Source organism: Pogona vitticeps, chromosome 2, assembly GCF_051106095.1.
Source record: "Pogona vitticeps strain Pit_001003342236 chromosome 2, PviZW2.1, whole genome shotgun sequence".
In the NCBI taxonomy this organism is placed as follows: Eukaryota; Metazoa; Chordata; class Lepidosauria; order Squamata; family Agamidae; genus Pogona; species Pogona vitticeps.
The window spans coordinates 288,959,715-288,973,188 of NC_135784.1; the positions used below are offsets into that span (position 1 = coordinate 288,959,715).

General features: G+C 41.1%; 1 protein-coding gene across 1 annotated transcript in view; it reads right to left on the reverse strand.

Annotated features, from left to right (window-relative positions):
- Positions 1-13,474, reverse strand: part of PARP8 (poly(ADP-ribose) polymerase family member 8) — a 190,060-nt gene that overhangs the window by 36,758 nt on the left and 139,828 nt on the right. Inside the window, exons 8-12 of the mRNA XM_020783646.3 lie at positions 11,800-11,860; positions 8,470-8,560; positions 5,629-5,695; positions 4,063-4,188; positions 1,940-2,495 (exon numbers count right to left, since the gene is read on the reverse strand). Of these exons, the coding sequence (XP_020639305.2) occupies positions 1,940-2,495; positions 4,063-4,188; positions 5,629-5,695; positions 8,470-8,560; positions 11,800-11,860 (901 nt within the window). The remainder of the gene's footprint in view (positions 1-1,939; positions 2,496-4,062; positions 4,189-5,628; positions 5,696-8,469; positions 8,561-11,799; positions 11,861-13,474) is intronic.

Consider the following 13,474-nt stretch of genomic DNA (forward strand, 5'->3'; position numbering starts at 1 on the left):
TTTTTTTTTGTTTTACGATGATCGGTTCCGTGCTTTGGGAACCGATTTTCGCTTTACAACAATCAGCAATCATCAGTTTCAAAATGGATGCCAGCTGAAGAAAATAGCCCCCCGCTGTTTTCTAGGACAGATCCCTTGCTTTACAGGCACAGAAAATGGCTGCCGTATGGAGGATCTTTGCTGGACGAGCTGGTATTCTGCCCATTGGAACGCACTGAACGGTTTTCAATGCATTTCAATGGTTTTTTTTTTTGTTTAGTTTGATGATGTTTTCGCTCTACAGAGATTTCGCTGGAACGAATTAACATCATCAAGCGAGGCACCACTGTATTACAGAATAGAAAAAAATGTTAGGGTACTAATGCATCTATGGATGTCTCCGGTGACATCTTATGTTCTTCTAATACTATGTTCCCAGGGCTCATTGAAGATTTTAAATGTTGATATGGGCCCATTAAAGTGTTATAATAAGTCATGGTAATGCTTCTTCCATGATCACATCTTCATTCAAACCTGAAAGACTATGGTACTCTTATTACCAAATATTTCCTGTAATATTCTGTGTGCTTCTTTAATTATCAATCCATATTTCTTTGGGAGATATTCACAGAGTGCACTGTGAAAGAAACACCAGGATGGCTGACAGAGGAAGAGAAAGAATGGCTATACTATTACCACTATACAGTGGCAGATTATCAGAATGTTTCAAGCACTCTATTATACACCTTTTATCTACCTATCAATAGGCAGGACCCAGTACTGTTAATGGAACCTGTAAAGAGGAGGGGGCAATGCCCACTGCTCCTTGTACCCAACTGCATGGCCTCAAAACCTGGTCAAAAGGCTAGATTCTAGAAAGGTTTTCCAAGTAGAGTAGAGGCTGCAGGGATGAGAGGAAGGGGGAAAGGTCCAGGACATCCCCCAGCATGGCATTAATAATCATGTTCCATCAAGTTAGTTCTGACTTTCAGGGTTCTCTAGGGAGAGAATACACAGAAGTGGTTTAGCACTCCCTTCTTGCAGGGTGTGTGTTTATCCTGAGGTTGTGCAGCTTGCCCAAGGCCACACAGGCTGTCTCTTCTCCCTGGAGACAGAGTGGGGAATCAAACTCTCAACCTATAACATCTAAACTATACAGAAAGTCATTTCCTTCAAGCAAACCCATCCAGTATTCAGAACACGTGCCAGTACAATAGTCATCAGCAGGCAGGTTCCTTCATTCATAAAAAAAATTGAGGTTATGGCCCAAAAATGCTGTGTAACACATTTTCAAGAATAAAAGGAATGATCAAGTTTCAAAGCTTCACTAGCTTAAGCGAAAGGCACCACACTTTCTAGCAATGCAATCCAAACTCAAGGAAGTGATGGCCATTGGTGGCTAGTGTTAGGCAGAAGTCTTGTCCAGCAAGAGAAATCACCCACTGCCAGCAAAACCCATTTCTGTCATTGAATCTCAAATATCCACTGACAGAGCAACCAGGCAGTAAGTAGAACCTTTGTCAGATCATATTGGTTGGGAGAATATTTTGTTTAAGTTGAGGAAAAGAAATAGGACAATCAAAGACATAATGCCAGATCTGAACCTCCCCCAGGGTCACACCCACAGTGCCTGGCCAAAGTTAGGCTGGGGCATGTCCTAAATTATTTCCAACACACTTGGGCAAGGAGGTGTTTGGATTCAGCCCAACTTCAGTTGGCCTGGAGTCAGTTCAGTTGACTGACCTGGCCAGTTAGAACTGCACTGGAAGGCTGCAGTGGGAATGTAATCTGGGGTCTAAATATGGGTTCCAAATGAATGAACAAAAGTATAGTTCCATGCACTAGGCCAAACGTTTGTCTGTGCTTCAATATGTATTATGTGGTTCAGTCATTTTGAGACACATGTGGGAAGGGAGAGGGAGGAGGGCAGAAAGCCCCAAGAGCAAAACTGGTTACGCACAGTGGGTTGTGATGGTGATGATGAAGATGGTGTTAAGATACCAATAAGCCCTGAGGTAAGAGAGAGCCTCCTGCCCTCTGCTATGGTGGGTTCTTTGAAAAGCTCCATTTTAGACGACTTGGAATACGTCTTGCTGAGCAGCTTGTGGTTCTTCAACCCATCCAATTCGTCCATCCGAAGATTGCTGGAATAAGACCTGCTTAAAAGTTTGTGGGGTCTCAAAGTACTGTTGTGCTCACACCGACTATCCCCCGAGCACGGCCTACTCAGCAGTTTGTGGGGTTTCAAGGTGATACACTCATCCTGCTTGATGGCTGAAGAGCAGGAGTGGTTCAAGAGTTTGTGCGATTTAATGGTCATTGTGTGTTCAGCCCTGGGGTCGCTCGATAATGAGCGCCCAAAAGTCCGATGAGGCTTGGTGACACACACATCCTCAGCTTTGACTGTGCTCGAACAAGTCCTTCTCAATAACTTGTGGGTTTTTGAGATGCCATCTTGTTCTGGTTTCAGTTTTGACTTGTTCTTCCCACAGCCTGGCGGAGGATAACTTGGCGACCTGATAAAACGAAATAGAGAGAAAGTTAACTGGAGGACAGATTACTTTGAAAAACATCAGTGGAAGGTTATTTTTAGCCAGGTCTCAATGGTTGTCCTTTCCCATGACCCAGAAGTAAATCTTTTACTCCTCATGCTTAATATTAGGCAGTGGACACTAATTACTTCCTATGTTGTGCTGCTGCTGGTGGGTGTACTCTGGGTTTTAATCTGAAATTTAAAGGAGTTATCCAAGGTGCTGGACCTGTTTGGGGAACAGGAATCAGCATTTTAGAATAGTTTCTGTAGAGTTCAAAATAAACTCACACTATCTCATGACACCAGAGTGACCAGCCTTTACTGGATTCAAGAGCAACTAACTGGCAAATGATGTTCATACAGACAGAGGACGTAGCTCTGTAGAATATACATGTATATTTTCCGGTTCAATGCTCTAATCCAGCACCCTCCTGAAGTTTTGGACTATACCTTCCATCCTCCTTGATCACTGCTGAGAGATGTAGTCTGAAACACTTGATAGATGCCCAGTTGGTGTAAGCTGAGTGACAGGATAGTGAAGCTGCGTACTTTGCAAGTATTGTTTTTTTTAAAGTTAACAGAAGGGAAACAATGCAATCTAGTATTTTCAAAATAAAACATCTAAGTTTTTTTTTTTTTTTAAAAATAGGGTTCTAGTAAATGTGACCTAAGTCACATATAAACTTCCTCAGAAGCCTTCTGGTTGGCAAGGAAGAAGGAAAGAAACAGAAAGATAGAGAAAAGATGGGGAGGGAGGGAGAAACGAAGAGGGTGGCTCCATCCAGTTTTGCTCTAAGTCCCACCCATTGCTAGGTTCAATCCCATCCACCACCAGCAAAAAACCAACCTAAAAATAGTAAATTGTCCAAATATTAATTTTAACTTTATGTTAAAGATGTTAGGTAATTGTGAGAAAAACAGACTTAGAAGCAACAAAATATAAACCATCCTGCTTATTGTCTCCTAGACAGTCAGTCACTAAGGCTTTATACGTAGATTCCACCCAAGTGGTGGTAAGAATGGTTCTGATTGGCTGGAACAGAAATGGGATAAGGAGGGGAATTTTTTTTGTAAGTAGAGTCTGGGGAGAGACTAGTCTAGGTTTCAGATGAGAACACTATAGGGGGGTCTGAAACAGAGGTCATGGAGAAAAAGCTGACTGGGGGAGAGTGAGATGGAAGATAGGTGATAGAGAGAGTGAAGGATTGTGCTGAATGAAGAGCATTCTTTTTACAGTCTTATTTTAACAAAAGCCTTCTTAGTTTCACTCAAGTTGACTGGTGCCAAGTTCAATATCTGAGGGCTAGCTATGTGACTGTTGTTAAAAGGGCTTGACTAAAGGGGCAAATACACACACATAGGAATAGCTGAAGATCGGTGGCAGTAAAAGAGGAAGAGAAGATATAAGTGAAGATTATTAAGGAAAACATGTTTATTCCTGTGGTGATACAAGAATCAGTGCATTCATAGTCAAATGGAGGTTTGATATCGGCATCAGAGAAAAGGGTGTGTTATATTATTGTGCTTCTTGAATGCCAGGTGCTTCTTACCTGCGCAGTGTAGAAAAGATATGCAGGGGGGATTTCACTTTCTTCTCTGACATTTTTTTGTTGTGCGTACTGTTTGATTTTTCTTTGCCATTTTTCCATTGCTGTGTAACAAAGGTTTGCATGATTCTGAAATTCAGAACAAAAATATTGAAGCAAATCTTTTTGGCTCATGCACACGTGCACACACAGAGATAAGTCTCCTTTTCAAACTCTAAAGCCTGAAGATAGAATGCATGTCCCAGAATTCTGCAATCCATACACCACGTATAGAGTAGCTCACCATACTGGCCTCTGTTGTAAGAACATTTTTACTAATATTTCTGAAATAGGACACGTGCATATCTCTATACTATATGCATACAACGCATTCACACAAATGCCAAATGTGCAACTGGTAGATGTGGCAGATATATGAGAATGGAACATGTCTGGCATCTGGATGCCATATCATTTGATACCCCATGAATTTCTGTGTCAAGATTGCCAGATTAGACTACTGAGCAAAGAGTAAGCATACAAGCAAGACTTCCCGCCCTCACCTCACCCAGAGATGGGGAACACTCAAAGGCTGATATTTTGTACTAAAGTGTTAAATGAGCAAGGGTGAAGGAATTGTAACCCCAGAAATGAGAAATGTGATCACAACATGGAGGTTTGAACCTTCATTAGATGAAACTACATGGGACTTGGTACACCAGACCTCTGAACGGAGATATGCAGAAAATCAGCCTATTAATATATTTGATATGCTAAACTTCTCTGTGTCTCCATATGCATATAAAGAAAGGGAGGTTTTGGTAAGGTATTCAGGGCTCCAGTTACATCTTATATTATTTTTACTATATGAATTACAAAGTTGATTTGGGGGCACAATGTTTATTCAGGTGCTGCTTGCCCTAGAGGTTAAAATTGCTAGTTGCAGCTTCAGTACAATTATGTTCATCCTTGACTTGGCTAATTTTAAAAAAAATGACGGAAACAAGAAACAGAGGACTAGTTACACACATTTATTAAGAAGTATACCATGCAATCAGTCTTAATCTATCTTTTATAGTGGTGCCTCAATTTACGAACATCTTGTCTTGCTACCAATTTGAGTTACAAAAATTTTGCTTTGACTTGTGACCGGTGCTTTGAGATACAACTGGAAAAAAGGCTCCCTCTCTCCTTTCCTGCCCCTTTTTTAACCTTAGAGGTCATCTTAAATTTAAAAAAAAGTCTCCCCCTAGAAGATGGATTAACTGCTTTTGCATTAGTTCCTATGGGAAATAATGTTTTGAGATATAACCAGCGCCTTGAAATAAAACCAAAAAGTGGCCGGAACGGATTAATCATGTTTCAGTGTATTCTTATGGGAAATAGTGCTTTGAGTTACGACCAACTTGAGTTACGACCATCATCCCAGAACATATTAAGTTCACAACTTAAGGCACCACTGTAATTAGAAAACAGGTAGAAATGGCAATATTTGTAATTCAAAATGCATCAGGTCCAGCATTGTAATCAGAAACAACTTCCAAAAATTAACATAGGTATAATATAGTACATAACTTTTGCAGTACTCACTTCTTAAGCTGATGCCCCAGTCCAAATCTTTCTTTAGTAGAGATCTGAAATACGTCAACGGTGGGCACTGCAGAATAGAAAGTATTATTGAAAACACAGTATTATTGTCAACATTTCCAAACTCACTGATAAATGTTAATGTAGTGAGTGTAGCAGACAGAGCTTAGTCCCCATTGTATTTTGTGCAAATTATGTACTCCCAAAGTGCCCATTACTGCATGAACAAAACTATTTAAGAAGAAGGCTCCTGAGCTGCCCTGCAAATTCTAGGATTATCTGAAAACACAAAGGGGTAGAAGTGATGGAGTTCAGAGGAAGGGAAGATATGTTGTTGCCTAAGGTGAAAACACCAGAATTTCCGCTACCCAGTCTGCCACAGATGCCAACTAAACTGGGACCTGCATCTTACGACTGGTAACAAGACAGCAGCCTTCAACTCACTTGAAGGCAATAGGATAGTTCAGACTGCAGAAGGTGCTGTCCTCTGAAGATGCCGGCCACAGAGACTGGTGAAACGTTAGGAAGAACAACCTTCAGAACATAGCCAAAGAGCCCAAAAAACCTACAACAACCATTAGATCCCAGCTGTGAAAGCCTGCGTGAGTACATAAATACTGCTATGGTTTGACAACAATTGCTTTTTCTTTTTCAGGGGAGAAAACGGCAAAATGTTATCAGAATGAGTCTTGCAAGAGGAATGAGTAACAGAAAAACTATGATAGATAACAGGCTTTCAGAAAGAAGAAGAAGAGAAGGAAGCAGGGAAACAAAAGAGACTGGAAGAACCCTAAGGATGGACTGATTTGGAAAGCAATGGGAGTTTAAAACACCAGGAGCATTCTATGAAGAAAATGCACATTATATTTCTGGAAAGGGTGGGTGGCAAACATCAGAAGAACCGCAAAAGATTAGAAGACTGGAATGTTAGAATCAAAGTCTATTCAGAATAATGGAATCCTCAAAAGATTAAGTATTAAACAGACTTGTTTAATCAAAAGTAACATTTTCTTTTTGCTCAAAAGTCTACTACCATTGCATGTTTGTAAGCATGTATTTGAGATTCCTCTCACTTGTTCAATTAATTTATTATAGCATAATTAAAAAGGGATCCCATGCAAAATCACAAAAATATATACACAGACTGTTTGGATCTATGCGCCTCCTTTCATATATGGGAGTGGTGTATGAAAAAGCCAGAGTTTGTAAATGTGACTTTTTTTGGACTAAAACACCAAGAATCTACCAGCTTGGAAAAAAATAGTTAGAAAACAGTAATAAGATAATTTCAAACATGCTAGGTATTCAAATACCACTTCATCTAAAAATATTCTTGCTCAGTTTTTTTGAGGGATATTATGTATGACAAGGAATTTGAATCAATGGTAACATGGTAACTAGACTACAAAGAACAAGCTTATCATTCTCCCCAACCCAAAAAATAAAAAAGTAATGGAAATAATTGTGTTATTCTACCGATAGCTAACAAAAGTTGATTTGTGTGATTTTCAAACTGAGTAAACATCTGGGGCCCAAGTCTCAAGTCTGAATTCGAGTCTTTGGGGCCAAGTCACAAGCCTCTAGTCTGAGTCATAAGTCATTTGCCTCACCCCACCCACCCACCCACTCCAGCTTGGAACTGGGGACTGGGACCCAAAGCCTCTGATTGTACACTGCCCAAGCTGATAGACTGAAAGGATATAAAACTTCCAATTGCCACAATGTTATGGAAGTCTCTCCTCTGGGAAGCAAGCCCACAGAGACACCTACAAATGTCGTATTTTTCTTCTTGTTCCTCCACTACTGAAGGGTGGACATTGCCATGTTTATCACGGCATCTGCTGAGACAGCAGCTAACTCCCCCAGCCAGCCTCTGTGCACTCTTGCCCATCAGCTGCGTGGTGGGCACATGGGTGGAAGCAGCAGACCTGGCTTCCTTTCCAAGAGCCATGGGTCTACTGCCTCCACCCAGGCACCCATCACACAGCTGATAGGCAGGCATGCACAGAGGCAGTGGCCAGCTGAAGATGGAGGAGAACGTAAGAGCCCCCTCTATGAACCCCACCCCTTCTGTGACCCCCCACCCCCTCTGTGACTCCCCCCATGCTATGATATACGTGCACTTTATTATCTTCTATGATACAAGCAGCAATTGACTAAATAGAACACGGCTGAGAGAAATGTGGGACATCATGATGCACAGATTTTGATGATCTGTGGCAGAGAAAAAGATGGCAAAATGGAGTTTCAAACCTGGTTGCTAGGAAAGATGGACTTTCTTGGAAGTTTATCAGAGCTTCTTCAGTGAGAAGTTGGTAATGAAAGAGAAATGTGCCTGAAGGATGTCTAATTTCTCCATGCAGTGTACAGCCACAGGAGAAATTAAGAGCTTAATTCAGGCCTCACCTGCATGAAAGGAAAGCTGTTCTAGAATGTGCTCCAGAGCTCTTCACAAAGCACAAGTGTCCCTCAGAAAACAGACTATATCTCATTGAGAATCTTAGCCAAGTACAGAAAGATAAAGAATCTTTCTCCTGAGGAGCACGCAAGGCGAAGAGTCCATCACTTCACTTTGCTACTAATTCATTCTGATTGTTAATTACTCACAGAGATTTAATAATTAGATTTTGGCAGTATTAACAGGCACCCATTGATTACTGTTACATCTCTCTCTGCTAAATTAAAAAGCTCTTCAGGAACCAAGGCTTCCTTCCGAAGAATATAATTATGCTCTGAAATTCAGTCTTGTAATTGCTTGGTGGAGAGAGAGCATATCCTGGGCATGCATAGTGCGCAAGACTCACTAAGAAGGCATCATACAGGAGAAGCAGAAATGTGACTTACCAGGGCCATTTAAATATTGTGTGAGTGAACAGTGCAACCGCACAATGATGGGCTCTGTGCGGATTACATCCCACGCCACTGCAATCTCTTCCTGAATCAAGAACACAACAAAAGCCGTTAAGCCATTACCGTAAGGTTTAAACTTCTCCATTCTTCCTTCTAAGTCTGGCAAAGGAAATGGATGTGATCACCTAAGTTGCAGACTAAACTGATTCACCAAGACATGGGTTATATCAGCTCCTGCCTGATGTGAACAGCTGGAGAGAGATCAGCAAAAAAGTCCAGACTGGATTTGATTGGAGCCTGGATTCACAGACTGAAAGCATATAAAACTTCCCATTGCCACAATGTCATGCAAGTCTCTCCTTTGGGAAGCAGGCCCACAGAGACAAACCACAAATACCATATTTTTCTTCTTGTTCCTCCACTACTGAAGGGTGGACATCACCATGTTTATCATGGCATCTTTAAAGAACAACATGGTGCTGCATTCAAACCACCCTTCAGAGTTCTTTCTACAACGCCTACTTCTTCTTCCTGTACTCTTCCCATTTATTTTTTCTTGAAAGATCAGCTCACTCTGTACTTTCTGTTTCTTAATAAATGGCTCATGTAGTCTAGTAATCTGCATTTCATGTAATGTAATGTAATCTGCATTTCATGAGTCTTATGATTCCTTTACTCGTTCATCTTAGTACTTCCTTGCTTTTCACCCTGTTGATCCAAGAAATTCTTAGCATGTTGTGACAAATCCACATTTCAAATGCTTCCATCTTTTCTGCAGTAGTCTGTATTAAAGCTTGCAATTTTGAGGTGACTAGAGATGGGCGCGATCCAAACTACGAACCAGAAAAACTGACAAATCAGGCTAGTTCGCGGTTTGGTTCCTGACCCAGTTTGGGGATCAGCAAAATGAAGTGCTGAACCTTTTCCTCCTCAGGCCTTTGTTTTGCTTCAGCAAAACAGATGCCTGCCTGCCCCCTTCCCACTACCCCCAACACCTCTGTACAGTGGTGCCTCGCTTGACAAGGATAATTTGTTCCATTCAAATCGCTGTTAAGCAAAATCCTCGTCAAGCGAAATGAAAAAGCCCATTGAAATGCACTGAAAACTGGTTCAATGCGTTCCGATGGGCGAAATACCTCAGCGTCCAGCGAAGATCCTCCATAGGGCGGCCATTTTATGGTGCCTGTAATGTGAGGAATCCATCCTAAAGCACAGCGGGGAGCCATTTCACACAGCGGGTGGCCATTTTGAAACCCAGCGATCAGCTGTTTTGGATTGTCGTTAAGCGAAAAATCAGTTCCCGAAGCAGGGAACCGATCAACGTTAAGTGAAAAAAAATCCATTCAGTCATTGTTTAGTGATCGCAATAGCAATCGCAAAAAACTAATCGTCAAGCAATTTCCTTGTCTAACAAGGTAATCGTCAAACGATTTCCTTGTCTAACGAGGTAATCGTCAAGCGAGGCACCACTGAACTTGTTCCTGCCATCTCCTCCCCTGCCACCACCATCATCAAAGACAGCGGACCAACTTCCCTTCCAAGAACCAGCTACTGCCTTCCCCTATGCACCTGCTGCCCAGCTGATAAGTGGGCACATGTGAAGGGGCAGCAGGCCCAGCTCCTGGAAGGAACACTGGCCCACTATCTCTGACAATGGAGGAGGAGGTGACAGGACCAGGACAAAAAAAGAATGGGAAGGGGTCAGGCGGGCAGGCAGTCTGATGAAGTTGATTTGTCCACAAATGCTCACTTTTTTAAAAAAAAAAATAGTCTTTAAGGTGCCACCACATGCTTGTCTTTTTTTAGTTTTTATTTTTACTTTGTTTTCACCTATAATGTTCAAATAAATTGTCAAAGTCCTCTTAGTGCACTTAGGTGGCCCTTTGGATCCCATCTCGTAGTTGTTTGCCATCAGTTCATCCCATAGCTGGGGTAATCAGCTCTCCACATCTTCCAGTTTCATAGAAACCACGGAGATTAATTTAATTAGATCACATGTCTACAACTTTAAAACCACGGGATTAGAATGTTAATGAAGTGAGTTGCTTGGCTCCCATACCTTGCCATAAGCATCACTCATAAAATACAACATTTTTGTAGTTAAAATTAAATCTTCTCTTAATGCTATTAGGACTGCCAGAATAGTTTGGAATGGAGGAATCATGTATACGTTTATGGTTAAATCATGAATAAGATCTTGACATATACAAGTAATTAGAATCACAATAAAATGCACACACCAAAACACTGTTGTTCGGAAGATTCAATGGCATATAAAAACAGAGTGCTGGAACTTATATTGGTATTTGTTGTTCACTGTTGCAGTCTATGATGATAAAATTTGAACTAATCTATATGTTCCAGACTTTAAAACTTAATTGTTCAGGCTCTGGTTAGAAACAAGTCTAAAGCTGTTTCAATATTTCTACTTTTTCCCCACTTATACTTGGAATACAATCCTTGGCAATTTTTAATGCTCCTCTCATCTTTTCACACACACACACACACACACACACACACACACACACACACACACACACACACACACACACACACACTTCTGATTTTTTCTCATGCTCACATTGTTCCCTGAGATGGAATAGAGCTAAGCTCCTCCTACCCAAGAAATATCCAATGCCTCCGTGTGCAAGTAGAGAGCTACACGTTATACTGCCTAGTTTACACACATGCTTTGAAAGACGTCGTTATAAAGGGTAGATTCTCTCACATTACTTAAGCTTTTGTTCATGTAAGCCCTTGCACAAATGGGAACAGTATATTTAGAAAAATAAAATGTATCCCACAATACTGTACTGCATGGTTGAGGACCTTCAGACATAGTGGAACTGAATCTCCTATAGACAACGGTGAAGACTTAGACCTTGTTGAAGACAGACTGTTCTTCATCTGTAGAGGATGGTATAAAACTGCCCCTTCTATGAAAAATATTTCTAATGTGTGGAAGAGCATCCTCGAGCCTGGTCATGCTTCAGATTTCTAAGCAGATGTTTGATGAACTAAGTCATATGACCTATGGGAAGGGAGATATTTCTTGCCTCTTCTAAATTCTGCAATCCAACATTAGGATGGGGAAAAAATCATCAGCCTAGAGCTCTTGTTTCTATAAAATATTTTTGGCATAAAAGGTTACTTTTCTGTCCCTTCTTTTGGAAGCCATCACAAAAGAAAATTGACTTATATCCACTTGTACCCAGACCAAGGAGCTGCAGAGGATATCAGAGCTATATCCAATTATCTCCTTTTATTTCCAGAAGGCTTTTTGATCTATGGAGATTTCTGTTAACATGTGATTAAATTACTTACATCGAGAAAGCTAACATCAATATGCAGATCAATATCTACATCATCAATGGCTCCATATTCCCTGAAAGGAAAGAACAACATGTTATGTGTAACTTAAGACACTTCTTGACCATGCAAAAGAAGTACAGTATTATTAGCAACCTGAAGAATTATGAGCCAGCAGAGATTCACTCGTATATTCAAAATTCAATCGTATATCAATCAGTTTCACCACAGTGACTCAATTCTTGGACTGAACAGGCACTGCTACATCAGCTATAAGATGGCTGCCCAGTGGCTTTTGAAAAGACTATTGCTCAGCTAAGTAGCGAAGGCTTCTAGGAATTTTTATCCAAGAACATTTGGGTATACAAGGTTGGGAACCACTGTTTTAGAAGACCGAGAAGCATTTGCTTCATACTAATGACTGTTGAAACAAAATTATTTAACTTGGTTGATAAAGCCAAGAAATAACCCTACCCAAATAATTGACAATCAAGTTGCTTTCAGTGGCTCACCTAACTCTCCCATTAGTGATGGAGAAATAATGTTTCAGGCTTGCCACCTAACTTGAAGCGGAAGGATAGATGGGGGTAGGGGTTAAAGGAGCTGCACATCAAGCCTTGGAAGCTGACTTATAGCCCACAGCCTATAAGATGTGCCCTCTTCAAATAAAGTCAGTTGACAAATTTGGGTAGATCATACCTAAATATTTATGATAAAACATGACACAGCATATTACTGAGCTCAACATGAAAGTGAATTAGACTGGCTGCAGAGTAACACGGGCAGAAAAGCCATGATTTCAATAGCCATTATAAAATATACTAGTTCAAAAGGAAAACCAATTAGCCCAAGGTAGAATGTACACTTGATGTTAGAACAAGAACACCCCATCCATTTTTTTTACATTCATACAGGAGAAGGAGAAACTTCAAAAAAAAAAAAAAACAACAACAACTCTGCAGCTTTCTCAAGGTCAATGTCTGAGCTTAACTCTTGCAAACAGGATTTCTCAGTACAATTTTTAACAATACATTTTAATCTTGTGTGTTTTCTCAAGAATTCTACTGCCTATTATGCTTTCATCCCCTCTCTGTGGTCTAAATTATACTGTCTGTTATAAGGAGCACACTCCTGTACTGCAGCGAGTCCTGGACCCTCTGTGCATGGCAGGAGAGGAAGCTGAACACCTTCCATATGTGTTGCCTCCGACGTATTTTTGGTATCACCTGGCAGGACAAAGTTCCAAACAGAGTAGTCCTAGAATGAGCAGGAATTTTCTGGATGTATACATTACTGAAACAGTGATATCTATGTTGGCTTGGGCATGTCGTGAGAATGGCTGATGGTCGGTTTCCAAAAGATCTCCTGTATGGAGAATTACTGCAGAGAAAGAGCCCCAGAGGGAGACCACAGCTGCGATACAAGGATATCTGCAAGCGTGATCTGAAGGCCTTAGGAATGGACCTCAACAGATGGGAAACCTTGACGTCTGAGCCTTTAGCCTGGAGGCAGGTGGTGCATCATGGCCTCTCCCAATTTGAAGAGACACTTGTCCAGCAGGCCGGGGCAAATAGGCAGTCCCGAAACAAGCAAAACCAGGGAGCTGGACAGGGGACAGATTGTATTTGTATTCAATGTGGAAGAGATTGTCATTCTCGAATTGGCCTTCTCAGCCACACTAGACACTGTT